We start from the raw sequence: 22,616 nt of genomic DNA, 5'->3' as shown, positions 1-22,616 counted from the left end.
GGTTTTTTTCTTGCTTGAAGAACCGGAAGTAATTGCCCACGTATGGATTTCGCGCAGAGGCCAAAACCAGAGGAGGCATCCTTGTAGCCCGCGCGTAAAAGTAATAACATAGTACTTACAGTTGAAATATACAGTTCGTTTACCGGATAAGATCTCGACTTTGTCTAACAGCGCGCGCACGGATCAAATGGGTAATGAAATTGTAGCATCAAGTTAATGCCCGTACGGAATATATTGATAATGATGACGTAGCATCACCGGGTATACTCAGCAAATGCCAGCAAGGGTTCCACCTATAAGACTGTATTATTACCCGGTCGTAAAGCGAGGATAAATTTAAGAATTTGTTCAAGCTGGAAGCTTAGAGAGCATGAGAGTAGTGTAAGAATTTCCAGATGCGTAGCCGAGAGCAACTCTAGCTTCTTGAGTGCTCTCCAAACTTCCCAAGTGCATCCAAAACTCGATATACGCACACCTAAAAGCATGAACCAATTCTTTTACAGCAAAATAACAACAAAGTAGTACACGGAAAAATTCTCTCGAGGTGCTGACAGGAAAACAAAGATCCTTATTGGTTGGTTACAAACACGCCACAATGGTATGGTCTGAAAGCGGAGAGAGTGTTTCATCTGAAATTGTCATGCTTTGTCAATGAAAATTTGCTTTTTTGGATTAGTTTAAAGTCAATGAAAATGTAGACAAACGAGTTTCCAAGCCCGTAGAATGTTTAAGTACTCAAAAGTTCAAATCAAAGCTAAAGGCTTGAACTAGATTTCGATTCATCGCGATGTTTACGTTGTGTACGGTACAGTTGGAGAAGACTCAATTCCAAGAAAAAAAGATCGGTTAGTTCTTCACTATTTTCATCCATTTCTGGGGAAACTCTGTAAAAACTACGCACCAGACGGAAACCGGAGTTTGTCTGATTTGCACACGTCATCTTTTGGACGCACGGCCGTGCGTATGTTGAGAAATGTACCATGATGACGCCAACAGGTATAAGATAGGGTAGCACGCGCGCTGTTATAATTTCTGATTGTCATGGTTGTCATTCTGCAAAAACTAGTTACTGTGTTTGGAGGAGCACCGCGACAAAACAAAAGTACCGGAACCTGTAGTAAAGGATCTAATCAGCAACAAATTGTACCAAAAATAATCTTAAAAAGAGCAAGAGTGATTTGACGGTCAGGGAAATATATTTCTCAAATGTTTCGAAAGGCGCAGCCTTTCTTCTTTAGAGTAATGAACAACAGTCAAACGGTTAGAAGATAATTTTTTTATAAACCAGTCAGCCTTTTGAGCGAATTCCATGTTTCCCGCTGCTTATGGTTATACATGCTTGGTTGTGAATTTGCATTGAAACATTGCCTGGTTCTTAAATTTCCTATTAAAAACAGCTTTCCTAACAGCTGTAACAGCAAAATTCACAGGGTCCAGAGGAATTCTGATTTATAGAACAGGGCACATCTTACCTTGTTAATTCTTAAACATCTTTGCTTTGTGCAATAAAGGTTGTGCCAAAATGAAGTTCTTCTAAAACAAAGTTGTACAGTTGTCTGCTTCCAAATCCTGTCAGGTTTCCACCATATTTTACTTGCATTTACCGCACACCAAAGTACTGTGGGCTCGCAAGGTTAAAGTAAGGTTAACAAATAGGGAAAGCTGAGCTCTCCGAAGAAAATTGGTTGCCCGTATCTTTGCACCCTCGGTTAGCGTTTGCTAACTGTAATTTAAACAAACCTCACCACAGTTCAGTTGTTAAAAGCCCGGTTAAGCTAATCCTTGGTTAACGTGAAGTTTGATTTGAGTTTAATTACTTATCAACAAGTATTTTTCCAAAAGACTCTTGCCCATCAGTTTTGAATTAGACTTTTCTCTACCATTGGCTTAATGTCAGCTTTTAAAAACACTTTTATCGAGCGAAGTAAAAACTTCGATTAACTTTTAATCGGGGATTAGCGTTGAACGGCTTTCGAGTCGCAACCGCATCAGAGCTCGGATTTTTCCAAACCCGGTGATAGACCAGAAATCAACTTAAATCCATCATTTGCTCTTCCTAAGGCTAAAGGCTTTAAAATTGCTGCAATTAATATAGCTAGTCTACCAAAATATATTGACCAGCTTAGAACCTACATGCACAACCAACCAGTTGATATTCTTGCTATCAATGAATCACGACTTGACAGCAGTATAAGTTCCAAAGAAATCGGTATACCTGGGTATGTTATCGAAAGAAATGATCGCAATAGATACGGGGGTGGAGTAGCATTATACATCAGAAATACTATAGACTGCGATCGTGATGAGACACTAACTCTTAGCAGCCTTGAACTAGAATGGCTATGTATCAAAGTTAAAAAACCGAGATCCAAGCCATTCTTGGTTGCAACATGGTATAGACCTCCTTCAAGTGGTATAAATCTAATGGATACCTTTGAAAGCCTCCTTGAAAAACTGGAGTCACAGGGGATTGAGATTAATATCCTTGGTGACCTGAATTGTAATGTAAATGCTACCCCCTGTGAGCACCACACATCACGATTACAGTTGAAATATGTAATGTGTTTCAATATCAACAATTAATAGATCAGCCGACCAGAATTACAAAGGATTCATCTACTATTATAGATCCTTTCTTGACAAATGATGCCGCCAATTTCTCCCATTATGGAGTCTCAGAGATTGGTATTAGTGACCATAATTTAATTTATGCCATACGAAAAATACCACCCATTAAAGCTGGGCCTAGAGTTATCGAATCAAGACAGTATAGAGATTTCGACCGAAGTAAGTTTAGAGAGGATCTTATGTCGATCTCATGGGAAAGTATTGACACTTATAGTGATCCAAATTTATCCTGGAAGATATGGAAAGAAACTTTTCTGTCCATTTGTAATCTTCATGCTCCTATCAGGCGCAAAAGGGTACGTGCCAGACAAGCTCCTTGGCTAACTTCGGAATTAAAGGAGCTAATGTTTGAAAGAGACAAGCTAAAAAAGATAGCTAATAGGCTCAATACAGAAGAAAGCTGGGTGGATTACAAAAATGTTAGAAATAGAGTCAACTTTGGTGTTAAATCTGCCAAAGAAGAATATTTCGGCATGTACTTTCGTGAAAACTCCAAGAACATAAAAAAAGACGTGGAAAAGGATTAACACTTTATTGGGTAATAACCTAAGTACAACATCTATAAATAATATAACATATAACAACACAAATTATACCATCCCAAACGAAACAGCGAATGCTTTAAATTCCCATTTCACCGAAATTGGACCAAAACTAGGTTCTCAGCTGCCACTCTCTTCAAAACAACCATCTGATTATATCTCCCCAACACAGTACTCCTTTAGTATTAGAGAAACGTCCATTTCGGAGGTTCTTAGTTTGATAAGAGCTCTGCCGACAAACAAAGCCTCTGGTCTAAATGGCATTTCTACAAGGCTGTTAAAGGAGGCTGATTCCATAATAGCTCCATCCCTTGCTAATTTATTTAATCTTTCTATTAGAATTTTTTTCAAGAGAATGGAAAATAGCTAAAGTAACACCGATATACAAAGATGGCACGAAATGCATTTCTGATAACTATACACCTATTTCTGTATTGCCAGCTGTCACCAAACTGATAGAAAGGATTATTTTTAACTAACTGTACAGTTATCTGACAAAACACGGCATACTCTCAGACTCCCAATCAGGCTTTAGACCGGTACACTCCACTACGACTGCTTTATTGGGTGCCACTAATGACAAGTTTCTAAATATGGATAAGGGCCTATTAAATGGTGTCATTTTCCTCGATTTTAAAAAGGCTTTTGAGACCATGGATCACGAAATCCTTCTGCAGAAATTGAAGCTTTATGGTGTGTGCCAGACCAGCCTAAACTGGTCTGCTTCATACCTCACTGAAAGAACTCAGAAAACGTTAGTTGGTGGTGTATTGTCAGATAGCAGCACAATGAAATGCGGAATACCACAGGGATCTATTCTTGGTCCGCTACTTTTTATTATTTACATTAATGATCTTCCATCCTGTGATCTCTATTCTAAAGTGAGGATGTATGCAGATGATATCAGCTTAACTGTTGCACATTCTGATGAATATACCCTGGAACAACTGATGAACCATGATTTACATGAAATTCATTCTTGGCTAATAACTAATAAACCTAGCATAAATGTGATAAAGACCAAATACATGATTGTAGCTAGTCAGTATAGGATAAAACAGCTCGAGCATCAATTCAGTATACACGTAAATCACCATTACCTTACAAGGGATAACCCATATAATCACCTTGGTGTCGAAATAGATCAATCTTTAACATGGAGAGATCATGTAAATAACATTGCTAAGAAAGCCTCTGGAGGGATTCGAGCTCTGAGACGTGTTAGACATCTTATACCTCGTGAAACAATCACAATGTACAGCTCCCTGGTACAGCCATATTTCGAGTATTAACCTTGTCAAATTATGATAGAGGGTCGGTTGAGATACTAGATGAACTTGGATGGGATAATGTTGAGACACGAAGGATAAGGCAATTAGCTGCAATAGTGTATAAACTGATTAATGGAGCTATGCCCTATCATTTAGCTCAAATTTTTACATGCACAAACTCTATGTATTCTTACAACTTAAGAAACCCTACATACAATTTATTTGTACCAAGACCATGTACTGAAGCTGGAAAAAACAGCTTTCACTGTAGAGGGGCGGTTCTCTGGAATAGTCTGCCTGGTATGGTCAAAGGTCAGACAAGCCTGAAATCATTTTTATCACATTTGTAATTTATTCGTATATAATTAAGACCTTAGTCTCCTATTTATACATTATAGTTCTAATTATCTCCCGTTAATTGTATGCTTTTTTTATATGTTTTCCATATTGTATTATATTTGTAATTTATTCATATATACTTGGGGGTGACTTAACACTCCTATTTTCCATATTGTACGATTTATTGTATCTTTTACACGGCTCTCTGGAAGAGCATTCTTATGAAAGGGATTCCGTGTATAAATAAATAAAGATGATGATGATGATGATGATGATGATGATGATGATGATGATGATGAACAACCACGCCCAGGAGCACAGGAACGAGACGAGAGCGAGGGGTATCGATCGGTATTGAAGTAGAAAACGGTTACAGTTCAGAAGGATTTCACATTGGCAATCTTTATACGAGGTTAAGATGCTTTGGATTTACAAGGGGAGATGTGTGGGTAAATTTGTGATCGAATTTTGAAAAACCTGCACCGTTCGCTGGTATCGAGTAGCTTTCCTCGAAGCGAAAATTGAACGCGTTTCGTTTTCAGAAGCAAGCAGGGGTTTTTCTTAATATTTACTTTAGAACTTTCGTCTCTCTTTCTGTGCGTGTTTCGTCGTTCACAAAAGCTCGTAACTAATCAATGCATATATAATAAAAAAAAAAGTGATCTCGCGTTAACAAACCCAAATCCTCTATTGGGATTTAAACAGTTTCGGCACGAAGCCAATGAATTTTGAAAAACAGAGTACCAGAGAGTAACAGAATTTACGTATTTTCAACTTTCTTTTTGAATTGTTATGAACTTACATACCAGTGAGCAGAAAGTTGGGGCGTCTAGTTTTTTCGAAAATCAACGCGAAATGTAGGGCGATTTTGACAATAATGATTATAAATACAAACGGTGGCTACCGGGGTCTTCGGCGAGTAAGGCACTACGGTTCAGTCTCTCCTACACACCACTTTTCCACAATTTTTCTCGGGTACCCGACATTAGTGATTACAATTACAATTTAACCCTTTAATACTTGAATAATTATTCCTTGGCCGGCCTCTTTCTTGTATGCACACAAACAGTTTCCTCAATTTCATAGAATTTCAGTAAAACGTTTGACCTTCTTCTAGTATTAAGAATTCGTACAGTCTCGGATCTTCATGACATATTTTGTTTTAGCATTATTTTGAATTCTGAGAACATTTCAAGGCAACAGAACCAAGAAATTAGAAGTTTTATTCGCTGACAGTCGGTAAACTTTATGAAAGTCGACTTCCAAGCCAGTTTATCTAAAAGAATGGGCATTGTTTAGATGAAGCCGCATTTTTTAAACATTTTAAATGGCTACCCGAAGTAATTTTGCAAAATCAGCGATGCGTGCAAGTGAGCAAATTATCACGTGCAGTGAAAATTTAAATTTTAAATTCAAAAATACCTTTTATTTTCCTTGATCTAGCTCGGAGCTCGATTTAAATAAAGTTTGCCTTCTCTTAGAGAGGTAAAAATCCTTAGTTTCTTGCCGGGTTACCTCTGAATCTTGTCATAATTCAAAATAATTTCAACGGCTTTCCTTTGATTGGCGTCCACCAAAACATAACTTTGTCCGACTCTTTTGAAAACAGTAAGTCGCGTGCAAACCATTCCTGCTAAAATTCTTTATAATTAGTGAGTTCTCTAATCCTTTTGAAAGGAGAAGTACCGCGTTTTTTTTTTTTTTTTTTGGTACTTTAAAAAAAAAAAAATGATGAAATAAGACCTTCAATCAGCTGCCAAATAATTGTAGAATTATGAGAGGAAATAAATCAACTCAATTCTTGAAAATAACAACTCGTGATCTGTTCTAGCGTATTTTGGAAACAAAAATATGAGAACTTGAAAAACATCAGCCTAACATTTTTCAAGTTTCAATCCATACCAGCCTACTCTGTCTCTGGCCAGTAGCAGTAATCGACAGTTTTATTTCACTGGCATGATAAGTTATAACAAACTTGACAATTATTTCTTTGTTTCTGCTGACAGACAAACGCTTATGGGCTTTGAAATGACAGCAAATTTGCGTGATACTTCCCCTTTAATCTATCAATACATTTGTGTCTATAAATTCTCCGGTGAAAAGGTCACCATACGTTTGCATCCTTGTCTAATGCTCCAATTGACGTGTTCAATAAGAGGCTCACTTCACTACAAAACGGTGACTATTTAAAACGCGTATGTCAACAATCTTTACTTGTCCCTTTCAGCCCCAGTATCAACATATACATTCTCCTCACTGTCTTCCATATATTTCTTACGCTACTAGTTGGGAGATTTTGTCTAAAACTCAAGGGATTTCATCTCCGTTGATTATCCTCTTTATTCTTCTGACTTAAATGTTTATTCAAGCAGCGACGTTGTAAGGAGTAATTGGACTTTGGTCACTACTGGGGTTTAAAGGGTTAATTGTGTCCATTCGAACGTATATTTCTCACATTCTCACTTATCATTCGCTGGTAAGTCTTCGAGCACATTGAGAAGGCAAGCCGAAACAAATGCTGAGCGCTATAGTTCGATCAGTTTTTAATCATTATCTTTGGGACTTCAGATCGTTGGTGCAGTTTAAAGCTTAAAAGTCAGACAAAAATGTTACCGAAATGTTAAAGAGTGCAAACATGACGTGTAATGGCTCAAAAGCAGCACACTGAATATTTATGATCACCAGTCACTTCCTTATAAGTTCACTGTCTAAATACGGCAGCTACTGAGCCTGGCTGAACAAGGCAGAGCCTCAGGGCAAATGTGTGAAACATTGAAAACAATCAATCGACTGTTGAATTGTCAATTACATCTTTAAATGCGTGATGTAAAGCTAATTCACGTTCAGGCTCATCCTTTTTTTTTTCAGCCATGGATACAGTTACTCATAGCACAACAACTCTTCAGTCATTATATTTATTCTGATGAGCCTGGTCTTAATCTTTTTTCTTTCCTTGTGGGTCACGTATACAAAACAAAATGACTAAGAAAAGAAAAAGAAACAAAACAAGCCAAATATAACTGTATATTCGTGACAAGTAACAGTGATGGATCATTGCAAATTTTAAAATTTTGAATTTATTAAAATTGTCAATTCTCATCGTAAATTTCATATTTGATTTAGGCTTGATTTGGTACTTTTAAAAGGTGCCTCGGGAAATGCTCGTACATAAAGGAGGATCTCTTTATGCTATGTATCTGGCGGGCTCTGTCAGGCAAGGTGGCACCAAATATATTTTATTTTAAGCATCGCGTTGATTTGTAGGAATTTAGTTGACAATGTTCATCAGTTCTTCATAGCTCTATAGAAATAATAAGGCATTTTGTCTAAATCAGTAAATCAGTTCTACCTACTTCATTTCAACTTTCAAAAGCTAATTTACACTTAACTTAAAAGCAATCAATGGTTTTGCATTTCAACTCGTTTATCATATAATCAAATATTTCATCAGACTGTTTGTGGCCAAAAAAACTTTCTCTCCTTATAACACGATAGTGTCTTCATCATTAACTCTATCCTACAGAGTTTGCTTTATCTCCTCAAGTTGTACCAGGTTGGCAATCTTCCTTGCGAAGTCAACGGCCGCCAAAACAACCAAGGCTATCTTTGCTATCAGCGCTACTCCCTCTGTGGCAAGAGCCGCAATGATCATGGCGGTCACCTTGGCAGCAGTCAACGCCCAGTCATACCATTTCATCTCTCTGCAAAGACTCTTGATGATCGTCCAAAGGATTCCAGCTGCATAGCTGTCCTTGATAAGGATGAAGATGGCTTTAGCTTTTGCCATTGCATTACCTCCAGCCGACTTCCAGGAGGAGATGAACGTCTGGATCGCTCGCTGCAACTGTGAAGAATGTTCGATTGCGTTTACGGTGTCTTCAACTGTGGCTTTCATGGTGCTTTCGCTCACTGATACCTTTATACCCACCGCTTGCAAGACCAGGAACACAGCTTCAACCACAATACTGGCTTCCTGTAGGATGCTTGCCGATTTGATGTCAGCAACTGTGGCAAGCACTTTTCCAGGAAAGAACTCTTTACCTCCCCTAGTTGACTGTACCCAATATCTTCCATCTGTCTTCTTGGTTATTTCCATGCGAAAAGTTGGGATGCTAAGCGCTTCTTCTATCAGCTTGATCCGATCCTCGGGCAGGTACTTGGCAAGCCGTTTACGGATGTCTCGATCAGGGTGAGAAGCGAACTCCTGGGCGAGCGTTATCTCCTCTGTAGCTGAAGCTCTGGCGGCTTCAGTGATAGCATCTTTCAGTTTAGGATCTGCACTCAGCTTCGAATTCTCTTCAGGTGCATTCTTTTCAATTTGCTCTAACGCCCCTTTCACTGCTTGTGATATTTTTTCATTATCTGTTGCCATTTTCAGGGATGAAACTACAAGCAAGGAAACAGAAAGATATGACTTAGTTGCATGCATTATAACGCTTTGCACTTCATTCTGGTATCATACATTTTGGGGTAATTTGCTAAAGCTAAACGAACAGCCTACGGGAGATGAACCGTAACTGAGAATATTTTTTCTTCTTGAGTTTAAATTCGGAAAAAGTGATCGCGAAGCGATGCAAATAAAGTGAAATGTGACTGTTCATTTACGACAGCTAAGCTTCCTACTAAAGAGGCGACCCCAAAAATACAACGTTCTTGAGCGTTTCTCATATTAGCTGAAAATATTGGGCCAATCCTTCCTATTCCCCGTTTGTTCGGTCACCCAGTTTGTAAACTCTTTCTTCGAATGTCCGAGATAATCATTTGGTATAACGTATTACGCGATAAACCTTGTTGACTAAAAGTGCGTTCGCTTCTAAATCAATTTAGTTATGGATCTTTTCCATCCCAAAGACAAGAAATGGTGGAAATGTGTTGGTAATTTGGTATCGTGTGCATCCTCAATGGAAAGCATTTTCAATAGCATAGACCACCATACTGATGAATCGCTGAAAACCTGTACTTACCAAATAGCACTCCTTTAACTTCTTGGCAGTTAACTGTGAGGGAAATAAATGAGGCATGTTTTGATTTCCTGACCATTTATCTGGTCACGTTCGTCATCGATCACGAGGTGCTCAAGATTAAATCTCTACATGTCGAGACTTGATACCCTTTGATGCATAAACAAATCCGCGGATTTTCCAAGAATTGGACAGTTCTGAATATTGACATACGGAAGTGTTTTGGATCCATCAGATCACCTGATTTTCTTAGAACTGAACACGCTTAGATATAATAGAATTAACAACGATAATATTAAAAATAGCTCAATGAGGGTACTGAAATCCTATTGGAAATTGATAAACAATGCCATGGAGCACAGATCGTTATAGCATTAGAAAAAGGGGAGAAAATTCGTGTCTATTGGTGGAGAATTTGTCCTTGATCTCAGTGAGCTTCCGTCATTCGGTCAAGACAATAACAGAACCACGAATAATTGTTTGCATACAATCTCAAGTCAGGTGGTTTTCTTGGAATTAAACTGATGTTATTTTTGTTACGTGGCATGTTTTCGATCTCATAAACGTTTGTCTGTGCTCGTTTGTTGTTACAGGCATGAGTTCAATCTATATAACGTGCTGTGCCAGATGCGCTTTTTTTTATTTCGAGATATTCAAGATTAAATCTCTGCATGTCGAGACTTGATAGCCATTGCTGATTTTGGTGCATACACAAATAGGCTGATTTTCCGAGAATTAAACAGTTCTGAATATTGGCATAAAGAAGTGTTTTGGATCCGTCGGGTCACCTGATCTTCTTGAAATTGAACAGCTTAGATACAATAGAAATAATGACGGTAATATTAACAATTACTCAATGAGGATACCAGATCTTTTTGTTCCCTTACCTTTTTGCCCTTTTTTCCCTCCCTCTTTCATAATATGTGACTCTTTACAAGCGGCCACGCGCGCGCACCCGGAAAAGAAAAGCTTTTGGTACCCATTTACCTCATGCTATGAGTTTGTACCGGCTATTATTTTAATAATGTAAGCCTTTTTAAATACTCCTGTATTTTTTGGACTCATTGAAGGAACTGGAGTTTGGCTGAGCTGTCGGAGCTGCATACACGTTAGGCCGGATGGCTCGAAACGTCTTGGAAGCTGGACGGGACCAATGCATGGACGCTACCAAATGTAACGAGTTGCGGATCGTTGCGCCAAAGTCAGAAACTTTTACATTCGGAAACTCAGAAACGTTTAAATTCAATTTCATTTATTGTCAGTGGAGATACAAGACGTTTGCTATACCTGAATTGTCATTTAAGCCCCACGGTCACGCACGTTTTGACTGAAAGCGTATATTGCGTGACAGTTAAGAGATACTTCAGCCATTTTCAGGGATGAAACTACAAGCAAGGAAACAGAAAGATATGACTCAGTTGTATCATAACGCTTTGCACTTCACTATGGTATCATGTCATACATTTTGGAGTAATCTGCTAAAGTTAAACGAACAGCCTACGGGTGATGAACCGTAACTGAGAATGTCTTTTCTTCTCGAGTTTAAATTCGGAAAAAGCGATCGCAAAGCGATGCAAATATAATGGAATTAAACTTTTCATTTTCGACAGCTAAGCTTCCTACTAAAGAGGCGATCCCAAAAATACAACGTTCTTAAACGTTTCCGGCTGGAAATATTGGGCCAGTACTTCCTATTCCTCGTTTGTTCGGTCACCCAGCTAGTAAACTCGTTCTTCGAATGTCTGACATAACCATTTGGTATAACGTCTTACGCGATTGTTGACTAAAAGTGCGTTCGCTTCTAAATCAGTTTAGTTACGGATCTTTTCTAGCCCAAAGACAAGAAATGGTGGAAATGTGTTCGTTCGCAATTTGATATCGTATGCATCCTCAATGGAAAGCATTTTCAATAGCATAGACCACCATACTGATGAATCGCTGAAAACCTGTACTTACCAAATAGCACTCCTTTAACTTTTTGGCAGTTAACTATCAGGGAAATGAATGAGGCATGTTTTTGACCTCCCGACCATTTATCTGGTCACGTTCGTCATCGATCGCGAGGTGCTCAAGATTAAATCTCTACATGTCGAGACTTGATGCCCATTGTTGATTTTGGTGCATAGACAAATCGGCCGATTTTCCAAGAATTGAACAGTTCTGAATATTGGCATAAAGAAGTGTTTTGGATCCGTCGGGTCACCTGATTTTCTTGCAATTGAACAGCTTAGATATAATAGAAATAATGACGGTAATATTAACAATTACCCAATGAGGATACCAAATCTCATTGCAATCCACGCATTGGTTCACAGATCGTTGGCATTAGAAAAGGGAACAAAACTCTTTTCTGTTGGTGAGAAACTAGCCTTTGATCTGAGCTTCCGTCATTCGATCAAGACAGTAACATAACCACAAGGTATTGTTTGGGTACTGTGTAAAGAAAGCTGATTAGTGTCTAAATTAAGCTGATGTTATGTTTATTTAGTTGAAATATTTTCGATCTCCTAACGTTTATCTGCACACGTTTGTGGTGATTACGAGACAGCCACGAGTTCAATCTTTTTGTGCTGTGCCAGTTTTTTTTTTTTTTTTTTTGATTACGAAATAGTCATGAGTTCAATTCCTACATGTTGAGTCGATACCACTGTGGCGTTTGATGAATTGTCAGGCCACCTCAGTTTCTTGGAGTGATAAATGTTCAGGCTTCGCTTGACTGACAATTTAGCATATTTTTATTTGGAGGGTGGTACCATTTCCAATACCCTTAAAACTCCATATGCAATTTGATAACGTTATCCTTATTGATCTGACAAACTTTCTTTTTAGATATGGACATTCTAAAAGTTCTTTTTTCCAAATCTTACTATGGTTCCAGACTCAAGGAATCGCTGAGTGTAAAACTTAACGGAGAAATTTGTATGGAGAAAGTACGAATTAAGTAAGTGCCCGTATCTCAGTTTCGAATTGAAACAATAAAAGGAAACAACGAGCGTCTTTTACAAATGCTTTATCTAAATAAACCCATGAAAACCCATTTTTTCACAAATTTGGCTTCTGTCACGTCACGCTCTACTAGTCCACGCCCACTTGAAAGTTCGCTAAAGAATTGACAACGTCAAGGTCCCTTTAGAGTTCAGAATTTCGTTTGATTTATCGAGTGGGACTAACTAACTGTGCTAAGTTTCAATTCATTTTATCACTATGGCATGTATTTTCAACGTAATTCAGAATTCTTTAGCTTTTTCTGACGGACAACCTGTCTTCTGATGATGTCCAAAACAGTTCCCTTTAACTGCACATTCATGGTCTAGAAAAGTGCAAAACGTGACTTATTATATAAAATTGAGTGGTATACCGAGTGGTAGCAAATCGATAAAAACGCTATCCCGCCAGTGGCGATATCATTTTTATCCACACGTGTGTGATATCATTTTTGACCAATCAGCTCGCAGTATTTTCGCGCGCTGTCAAGCACTTGTGGTTTTCCGAAGGGTTTCCACCGTTTGGCTGTCGTTTGGTCTTTTGGGAGTTTTTGAGTTGGTCTTTTCGCGAGTCGAATTAAGTTTGTTCTAAAATGGAGGCAAGCTCAAGCAGATTTGTCGAGATCACAGATAAGAAACTGATCGAATTCGTAGAAGAACAAGAAAAAATAGAAGAGGAAAACTGCGTACGACGTCGAGTTGTGTGAGGGTAGTTGAAAGCAGCGATGAAAGCTAGGACGGTATGTTCAGATTTACTTGTTACCGTAAGCCAAATTTCTAACCATATTTAATATGCCATTAGTTTATATCAGGGACCTACCTGATTATGAAATTATCCGTTTATCCAATTTTATTTGTGGCCTTTTCGCTTAGCCTTACTCTGTTTGACATAACTCGGCCTGGTTTACAATTGATACAAATAAACAACTGACTGTAAGCTTATGTACTCAATTTCAAACCTTAGTTTTTGAAATAAAGAACAAAGGATATTTTGCTGTATCAGATTGTGAGGATTTTATACAATAAAAAGAAAATTACATGGTCGCTTGGAGATACGAAATTTCTCTTCTCGTGTTAAAAAATATTTCACCCGTTCGCTGCGCTCACTCGTGAAATATTTTTCAACACTCGAAGAGAAATTTCGTATCTCCGCGCAGCCATGTAATATCCTCTATTTCTTTCATTCTTGTCACCTGTATTAGCCGCGTCTTTACTCACATAACTATTTCTTTCATGGAAACTTTTGCTTTTTTCGGTGCTTTCAACTTTATCTTCTGACTCACAACTATTACCGCTGTATTCCGAAATCTCTTCGTTTCTGCCTAACGGGCTTTGTTCGTCAAAATTAAAAAAAAAAAAAAAATTCTACCAGTGCTTCCTCGATTGACATTGATCCAAGGGTGAACATGACGCCATGTTGGAGTTGGACTTGTTACAAATATCAACAAATCTTGGGTGGATGAAATTTTGTTCAGACAACGCAAATGTTTGTGTCAGCAGAGTTTCTGTTCTTTCCCAGACTCTTCAAAACAGCTACGGTAAAGGTGACCAACCAAAAAAACTAAAAGGTATCTTCTTTGAGGACGTATATGTATGTCTTCGGTATTTGCGGATCATATTTAAGGGCGTATGACTTGTATACGCCCTTGGCCGGCATTCAAATGGACATAAGAAGTTTTTAAGATACATTTATCCTAAAAAGTTGCCCATATTAAGAATCTTAGCCTGCTCGTGTGATCGTAAATGTAATATCTATAACATGTCCATAAGCTATTAAACGATTCCTTGAAGAAAGAACTTACTGTAATCAGTCTTTTTTTAGTGATTTCTTTAAACTATACAAGAATAAATGTTTTTTTAAGCTACAATCCATTTCCATCTTAGCCATCTGCAGCCAAAGATAATTAATACTAGTTTCTGTTCACTTGTGGGGTTGTTGTCTACAAATACAAATATATTTTTTTTGGTTATTCAATGTGGCACCAAAAATTAGATGACACGGCCCCTTTAAAAAAAATGGTATATTTTTGTTGTCAATCAGTCCGATTTTCCTTGTCTAATTTATTTTGAATACGCCAGAATTTTCACTCCAGCGTGAATATTCTGATAAACCAATTAGATCGCAACACTGAACAATAGAAGCGTTTCTAAACAATAACAAATGGGAACAAAGCCTTTTGGGTGAAAGTGGCCCCTTGACCTTTTTTTCTTTTTCTCGTAAAAACAACGCAAAAATCGTAGTTTCTCAAAGCAATGTCCCTGGCACTCGTTTTAGTTTCACTTGTGACTTTGACAGCTTGAACGAGATTCGAACCCATGGCCTCTATGATACCGGTGTGCAGTGCTCAACCAACTGAGCTATTAAGCCAACTGGGAGTAGGTCATTTCCTGAATTTGCAATCTGCATACCCGTAGAGGTGAAGAGATATTCGCAAAATAGCCAGCTCTCAGTTGGTTAAACAGCTCAATTGGTAAAGCAATGCACAGCTATCGCAGAGGTCGTTGGCTGGTTTTTCCAGGCTTTCTTTCCACAGCTGTTTAAGTTGTGTACATTACTGCTATGGTCTCTAACTTGTTACAAATTTTGCTCTTTTTTTAACTGAAAAAATACAGTATCTAAATTTGCTTTTTTTTCACAGGCCCATGGGATGACATACCAATCCCTAAACCTTCAAAGATTCACGCGACTGTCTTTACCAACACCACCCTAAAGTGCTTGGTTGACGGACAAGTAGATTATGAGTATGAGTGCCGTCTGAGATGGTATTTCAATAGCAAGTCGGCGCCACTGCAATCCGGTGAGAAGTATGAACTAAAATTAAGGGAAACTCGAAGCAAATGCAAACAAGCTTTCACCCTCACCATTACGAACGTTACGGATGATGACTCGGGCACGTATAGCTGTCACATGTCCTGTGAATGGGACGAATGGAAAAGCACTTCAGCAGCCATCCGTTTGGAAGTTTCACCTCAGCCAGTGGGTAAGACACTCTGATCATTTTATCTGTGTCCCCTGAGAGTTTCACAATTCTGAATATGATGGAACAGAAATAAAATACAAACAGCGGTGATAAACATAATAAACTATGCCTCCATAGCGCGAGGCATATGTTTCACTAATCTATGCAATGGATCTGTATATACCTTATTATAGGAAATCAACGCTCGCGTTAATTAAGGTATTGGAAATTAATGCGACTTAAACTAACCCCAATGGAAGGAAAAATTACTTCCCAATAATTTCAAAATGAGGGAAATTAATGCGATTGTTGAAACAACAGTAACAAATTTATTTTAACCCAAAGTGTAAAGATCCGAAATGGAAACAATGTTGGTGGAATTGTTCCTAAACGTAGGGGTTAAGAGAAGGAATCTGGCCACTTCGAGCGTTCTTCACAGTATCCATGATACCGGTATATCTTCACCCTGATAAAGCCATGCTTTTTCCTTTCGGGAGTGTATATCAGAATTTGGGGTGAAAATAATGGAAATTAAAGTCGCGGAAATTAACGCGCCCCTTAATTAATGTTTCGTGGAAATTAACATTAACAAAAATTAACGCGACTTAAATTAACGCGAATGTATAGGCAAGAAAAGGAAAAGTATCCTAATAATTTGGTTTTTATTACAAGGACATAATGTCAAACGAAACAGAAAAAAATGTACTTAATTAACAAGGTAATAATTTTAACCTGAAAAAAATGTTACCACCTAATGATACCAACGTTGAGTGGGGGTTTTAATTAAATAACTGATTGAAATTATTGTTACGTGCAATAAGACAGTAATTTTCTTGTGGAACGCGGCTCATTTACATCAATATCGCATTACTTTTCCACATTCCATTTTCTCAATACAGGTAAGCTTCCTGGTGCAGTGTTTATCAGTTATAGCTCAAGTGACGTTGCGTGGGTTACTGAAAACCTGACCTCCGTTCTCCAGGGACACAAGATACGCTATCAGCTCGGAGGACCCATCGACCAAAACATGGCGGACATGGTGTACGACAGCAGCCTCCAAGTGTTTTTAGTTGTTTTGTCTGACAACTACCCGACCATGAATGTCTGTCGGAAAGGGGGGAAGACGAGCGTCCCGAGGAGGGTAGGCAGGGGAGATTTGCCACTGATTATTGTTTCTATAGACAAAATTAGGACAGGGCGTTTGTTCGATCTCGCTTGCTTGGGAAAGCAAAATTTGCTCAAGTTTGAGGGGCACAAGAAAAAAGATTGGGAGAAAAAATTGCTGCAGGCAATAGTTGGCGCTAAAGTTGTTAGGTTTTGAAAGAGTACCTCCCAGACCAATTTTCAAGCTAGTAATTTTCATTTTTGGGGTAATCACTTGCTTATTTGAACGTGTGCTTATTTTAATTCTAGTCGGGGTGAATTGTCTGTTTGTTTGTCTGAATGTGTGTGCAGACAAATTTAAAGGCTTTTTATAAAAGACAATAAACACGTTTGCTTTGATAATAAGTCAAGCCTCTTGTTTATATAATTTGAAATGACGTATTGTGTGTATGCTCAGCTAAATTAGTGGCGCGGTGACACTAATTATAAGGCGCGAAGATCATTTGCGAGTTTGGAATTGGCGATTTTTTTCGAGACTTCTTGGGGTTTGGAAGTTTTCTTGTTAACTTGTTTTGAACTTTTAAAAATTGTTTGTCTTTAAAACGAGACTTCCGAGCCACGGTAAAAATCTTTAAAATGAACTTCGTTTCGAGCAGTTTGACTACCCTTCATACGTCGTCATTGTTTTCCTTTGTAACCACACTTTTCTCAGATATGCGCGTTGCTATGTTTTAATGAGGTATAATCATGGAATTAAGTTATGAAAGCGGGAAAATACGCTTTTTTCCAAGTTTAAAATAATCATTCAGAATTGGCTTCCACGTTCCAAGATTTTCATTGTTGTTTAGAACTCTGAACTCATTCCATGCCGTTCACGTATCATTTCAATTTCTTCAGCATTTTCTCTGCCTAAATAGACCCATTTTTCTGGTCAAATTCTTAGCACCTTCCCAATCTCTGTTTTCCGTGCATTCTACACTGTAGCGATATGAAAAGTGAAAGTTTCACAAATACCATTAGTTACTCTTTTTGAGTGCAGAAATATTCCTGAAGGAGATTTATTCGAAGTTATGGGTTCCTTTTTGGAGCGTTTGACTCTCACAGGATCCGATTTTAGCCTAAAGGACTTCTTGTTTGTTTGTATTTTTCTTGCCTTTTTTTCGCACATCCCTTTACATCATTTGAATGATCATACTTTAAACGTTCGTCGACGGAGTCCAAAATTAGAACTACGTTACAGCATGTAGAGCATAAAACAATACCTCGTCCTTTCACGTTGGAATAAGTTCTACTCGAAATGGCAAACTGAATACTGCTATAAACCATCTCGCGTAGTAATGGTGGTCTGAAACTATGATTTTCGTGTGCGTAACGAGAGCCTTATTTAGAAGAAGAGGTGAAATAAGAGTACCCATCCCTAACTTTCTTCATAAGACACCTGAGCAGACAAGACCAAAGAGGGTGGATCCTGCAGAAAATGTCTATTCACTTCCCGTCTCTTGGAGAACGAGGTTGAATCATGCAGTGTGTTTTATATGGGCACCAAATGGCGGTCCCGAAGATGTCTGCCAAAGAAAATACAACGCCGTTTGAAGTGCTCTGCGTTTATTGCGGTCTTATGTACTAGATGTTGGTTGGTTATTGAGACATGACCACTTGAAGTGGCGAAAGGATTTGCAGTCAGATGCCAGTGGTAAGAGTACAGTAGTTGCGTCACAGTGGCAGATAGCTAATTCCGCTGCAAAGTCGATGAAACGGGTAGATTGATTGTTGCTTTTTTTGTAATTTCACACTTGGAACTGCACGTTTGTGTTTGGAAAATTGCGGCACCGTACAGCGTGTTTTAAAGATAAATTATGGAGCAATTACCACTGCAAGTGGAAGCGCGATTGTTCGATCAAGATGAGGCCAAGCTGGCCGAAATGATAGAAATATTAAGAATCGAGGATGGTGTAACGGGAAAAACGAAATCAGAAGATTATAATTATCAGAAAAGAAATCGACAGCAAAATGGAAAGTGGTGAAAAGACCGCAAGCACATTTCTTGAACAACTATTTACCTACAGGAACTGTACCCCCTCTCGAACAATTGAATGAATCGACTGAAGAAGCGGACCAAAACGTAGCAGCTACGGGGGTAAAAAGTGAATAAAAAAAATGGTACTGAAGAAAATCCCAAAAAAGGACAAGTCGAACAAGGGGTGGGGGATATCGTATTACATTTGGCGAAAGCTGAAAGCGACCCCATCCTTGCTGCGCAGGAAATACAAACTTTCGGGACAGACGGAAAAGTTGACTTTTGTGTCATTAATGCATCAAATAGATTCTGGTCTTAAACGTGGTTATAAAGAAAGCGGAATTGTGGATGCCGTGCTTCTTGCCATACACCCCATTGTAGTCTTAGAAGTTACGTGGAAACATTGAGTGACCTCGCCCTTGCAAAATTAAGAAGCCTCTGTGTCCACTACCGGGAGAAAGCTGCATCTGAGGTGTACCAACAGCTTGCAACAGTATGCCAACAAAGCAATGAGTCGCCGCAGCAATTCCTACTCCATGCTTTGGACTTGCGCGACAAGGTAAATTTTGCTAGCCAGGAATCAGATTGTGAGTTTAATTATGGCCCTGCACTGATTCAGAAGACATTTGAGAAATCCTTCGAAACGGGTCTTCGTGATGACATTCTAGCCTCCAACTTAATAGCGACCCAGCCTGCGCACCCCAGGGTTTTCTATCGATGGGGAACTTATGAAACAAGTTAATGTGTTAGCCTCACAGCAAGCAGAACAAAACACAAGAATTGCCTTAGCAGAGCGCCGAAAAAGCAACCAAATTGAATGCCTGCGAAGTCCCTAAGGAGGGAGGAGAACAGAGAGGCAGGAACCCAAGTGCAGACGGGAACCAACAGATCCTTTCCGAAATGCGGCAGATGAAATCAGAGTTAATGGCCAAGGAAGTCAAGCGGCAAAACCAGGTTGGGGTCGATCTCCCTACAGAGGCCGTGGTGGTGGTTACCAGCCAAGGTACCTAAGTTGGGGCTGCCAGAGTTGTAAAGAGCGTGGAAGAGGAGAGGAATGTAACCATTGTTTTTCTTGTGGTAGCTCTGGACATGTAGCTCGTTTGTGTACTAGAAGTAGGAATAGGGGTGGTCGTTAGGGAAACGGCCAACGACTATTCCGGCGGGACCTAGAATAGTCTACAGCAACAGCTACAAGTCCCATCGTTGTAATGGCTGTGGTCAAGCTCAGTTGTAAGGAGTAAAGTTCTTGCAATGTTCTTAATGTAAGGTTGTGAAATACTGTAGTCAGGCTGTACAAAGGAAACACTGGCCAGAACACAAAGTGTTATGCACTGCAATTTCACACTTGTCCATCAAAGCAGGGGTAAAGATGCTGAACCATAGTGATAGTACCTTTGTTACTCACCTGACTCCCCAACAACATGCCACAGTGGAAGGATTAGTGGGGAAAAGATGCACTGTTAAGGGAGAGATCAATGGTCATTCTTCAGAGGTACTTTGGCTCACAGGGGCCCAAGTTTCCATCATGTCAAACGAGTTCTTAAGGAAGAAGTTTCCTGATGTTGTCGTTAAGGATATTTCGGAATTGCTAAACAATAAACTGAGCTTGACTGCTGCGAACGGTAGCGAGATACCATACATAGGATGGGTGGAGCTGAATTTCAGACTGTCATCTGGCAACAATGAACTGAAAGTTCCATTTCTTGTTACAGAACAATTTTTGGACTCACCTTTGATTGGTTTTAATGTTATAGAAGAGATTGAGGATGTTGCATTGTCTCAATCTACCGCTTCCAGCTTCACTGATCTTGACTGCCAAACTGCTTCAGTATTTGTGAATTTTATCCAGGGCCTTAATCAAGAGGAAATTTGTTCTATTAAAACTACGAAGCGTGACATCACTATACCAGCCAATCATAGTCAAAAGGTTACTTGCAGAGCAAATACGGGACCAGTGGGGAGAGCTACACCAGTACTGTTTGAACCGGATGAGGCCAATCGATGGTCTAGTGGTTTGGAGGTCTCCGAGACTTTGCTGTCTGTCAGGAAAGAAAAATCAAGTCAGGTGGACATTGACATCATCAATAACACCAACCATGCCAAAGTACTTCGGGGGCGGACCCTACTTGGTCGACTACAACTTGTACAATCTGTGACACCAGTTGAAGTTAAATTAAAGGAACCTGACAATAGCAATAATTGCACCCTACAGAAGGAGACACAAGAGTCAGGGACTACCAAGCCAGGGCAGGCACTCGACGAAGAGCCAGGAGGAGTACCAATGGGAACTCAGGCATCTGTACAAAGTGAAAGACCATTGGGGATTCCCACACATATAAAGGACATGGACCTTTAAGGTCTGACACCTGCTCAGAAAGAGATGACTTTTAAGTTATTGACTGAGGAAGCTGATTCCTTTGCTAAAGATGATAATGACGTTGGATTTATCCCAGAGCTCGAACTTGACCTAGATTTAGAGGATCGGACACAGGTACAGAAGAACTACATAGCATTACATAAACCACTCTACCCTGAGGTTAAAGATTACATTGAAGATTTGTTGAATCGAAATATTTATCAAGAAGGCATCATCCTCATAAAAATCTCCTGTCGTCTGTGTTAGGAAAAAAGATCAAAGCTTACGGCTGTGTGTGGATTTCAGAGCACTAAACAAGAAGACACCACCTGACCGTCACCTGATACCTCGCATACAAGAAGCGCTGGATAACCTCGGTGGCAACTCATGGTTTTCTGTTCTTGACCAGGGTAGGGCCTACCATCAAGGGTTCATGAGTCCGAACAGGCAGCCTTTGACAGCTTTTATTACTCCTTGGGGCCTTTACGATTCGGATTCCATTTGGCCTTTCTCGAGCGCCGGGACCATTCCAACGTTTTATGGAGAACTGTCTGACTGACTTGAGAGACAATGTCTGTGTCCCCTACCTGAATGATGTTATCATATTCAGTACCACATTTGAGGAACACATTTGAACATACACGCAGATTGATGGTTTATAAAGTTGCATCTTTCTGTTAATATTTTCGTAGAAGAATTAGTTTTGGTGATACGTGACAAAATAACGAGGCGATCCCCTTCCTCTATGCTGTCGGTATTGGGTGACGAACCACGACCACTTGTGTCATCAGTGAGCTTACGCAAAACAGGACGGCGGACGGAAGGGGACGATGAATTATCGTTGTGTGACCAACATGATATCTTAGTACCTTCACATTTTTAGGCGATTTGCGAGTAAAATTGGTGTTCTCTTATCAGTTACAACGTGAAGACCACGAGCGGTAGGAATGTTACAATCTAGAGTCGAAAATACTTGGACATCACGTTGGTTACACAAGGACAATTTGCCGTCCCACCACATCAGCCGTCCTTTTGCGTAAACTCCCTATTAGCAGAGACGACGACGACGCCGACGCCAACGAAGACGGGCCTTTCAAATTACACTCACGTTTTCTGAATAAATTCGGGATGATTTCTTCTCATTGAGTCTGTGTAATGTGGCCAAACTATCCAGGAGCTAACGTCACAGGGGCGGCTTTAAGGTTCAAAAAGCGAAAGGAAAATTAATCATCATGCGTTCACGTTCTCCATAAAACCTTGAATTTGGTCATTTCACGTCGTTGTTTGGCAGAGGACGACCAAATGTACCAAAGTTTATAACGCATGTGCAGAGCGAGTGTCTTGCTAATTAAAACTATTGTTTTCTGTCGACGTTGTCGTTGCCGTCGTCGTCGTCGCTGCTTAAGGTCCCTGATTGATTCCGTGAGAACGGTGCCCTCTTTTCGCAACTGCGA

General features: G+C 39.4%; 2 protein-coding genes across 4 annotated transcripts in view; one reads left to right on the top strand and one right to left on the bottom strand.

Moving 5' to 3' along the window:
• Positions 1 to 17,194, top strand: part of LOC146490170 (netrin receptor DCC-like) — a 29,056-nt gene extending 11,862 nt beyond the window's left edge. For both annotated transcript variants that reach the window (XM_085106475.1, XM_085106546.1), the window contains exons 4-5: positions 15,365 to 15,706; positions 16,585 to 17,194. In XM_085106475.1, coding sequence (XP_084962601.1) covers positions 15,365 to 15,706; positions 16,585 to 17,006 — 764 coding nt within the window. In that variant the 3' untranslated portion in view covers positions 17,007 to 17,194. The remainder of the gene's footprint in view (positions 1 to 15,364; positions 15,707 to 16,584) is intronic.
• Positions 7,682 to 11,799, bottom strand: LOC146490171 (uncharacterized). 2 transcript variants are annotated; one of them, XM_085103839.1, is made up of 2 exons: positions 11,698 to 11,799; positions 7,682 to 9,166 (listed from the first exon to the last, which is right to left on the bottom strand). In XM_085103839.1, exon 2 carries the CDS (start codon positions 9,150 to 9,152, stop codon positions 8,298 to 8,300), a length of 855 nt encoding a protein of 284 aa, XP_084959965.1. In that variant the 5' UTR covers positions 9,153 to 9,166; positions 11,698 to 11,799; the 3' UTR covers positions 7,682 to 8,297. The 2 variants fall into 2 exon arrangements, with proteins under 2 accessions (XP_084959965.1, XP_084959889.1); XM_085103763.1 differs by lacking the exon at positions 11,698 to 11,799 and adding an exon at positions 9,745 to 9,777.
• Positions 17,195 to 22,616: the final 5,422 nt, after the last annotated feature.

This window comes from Pavona decussata, unplaced genomic scaffold (genome assembly GCF_977016875.1).
Source record: "Pavona decussata unplaced genomic scaffold, jaPavDecu1.1 SCAFFOLD_1, whole genome shotgun sequence".
NCBI lineage: Eukaryota > Metazoa > Cnidaria > Anthozoa > Scleractinia > Agariciidae > Pavona > Pavona decussata.
Note: the sequence above shows the minus strand (reverse complement) of the source record. Positions and strands in the feature narration are given on the sequence as shown.

Bases quoted from the DNA above. Each gene is read 5' to 3' on its own strand.
- LOC146490171 (XM_085103839.1), bottom strand. From the start codon at position 9,152: ATGGCAACAGATAATGAAAAAATATCACAAGCAGTGAAAGGGGCGTTA.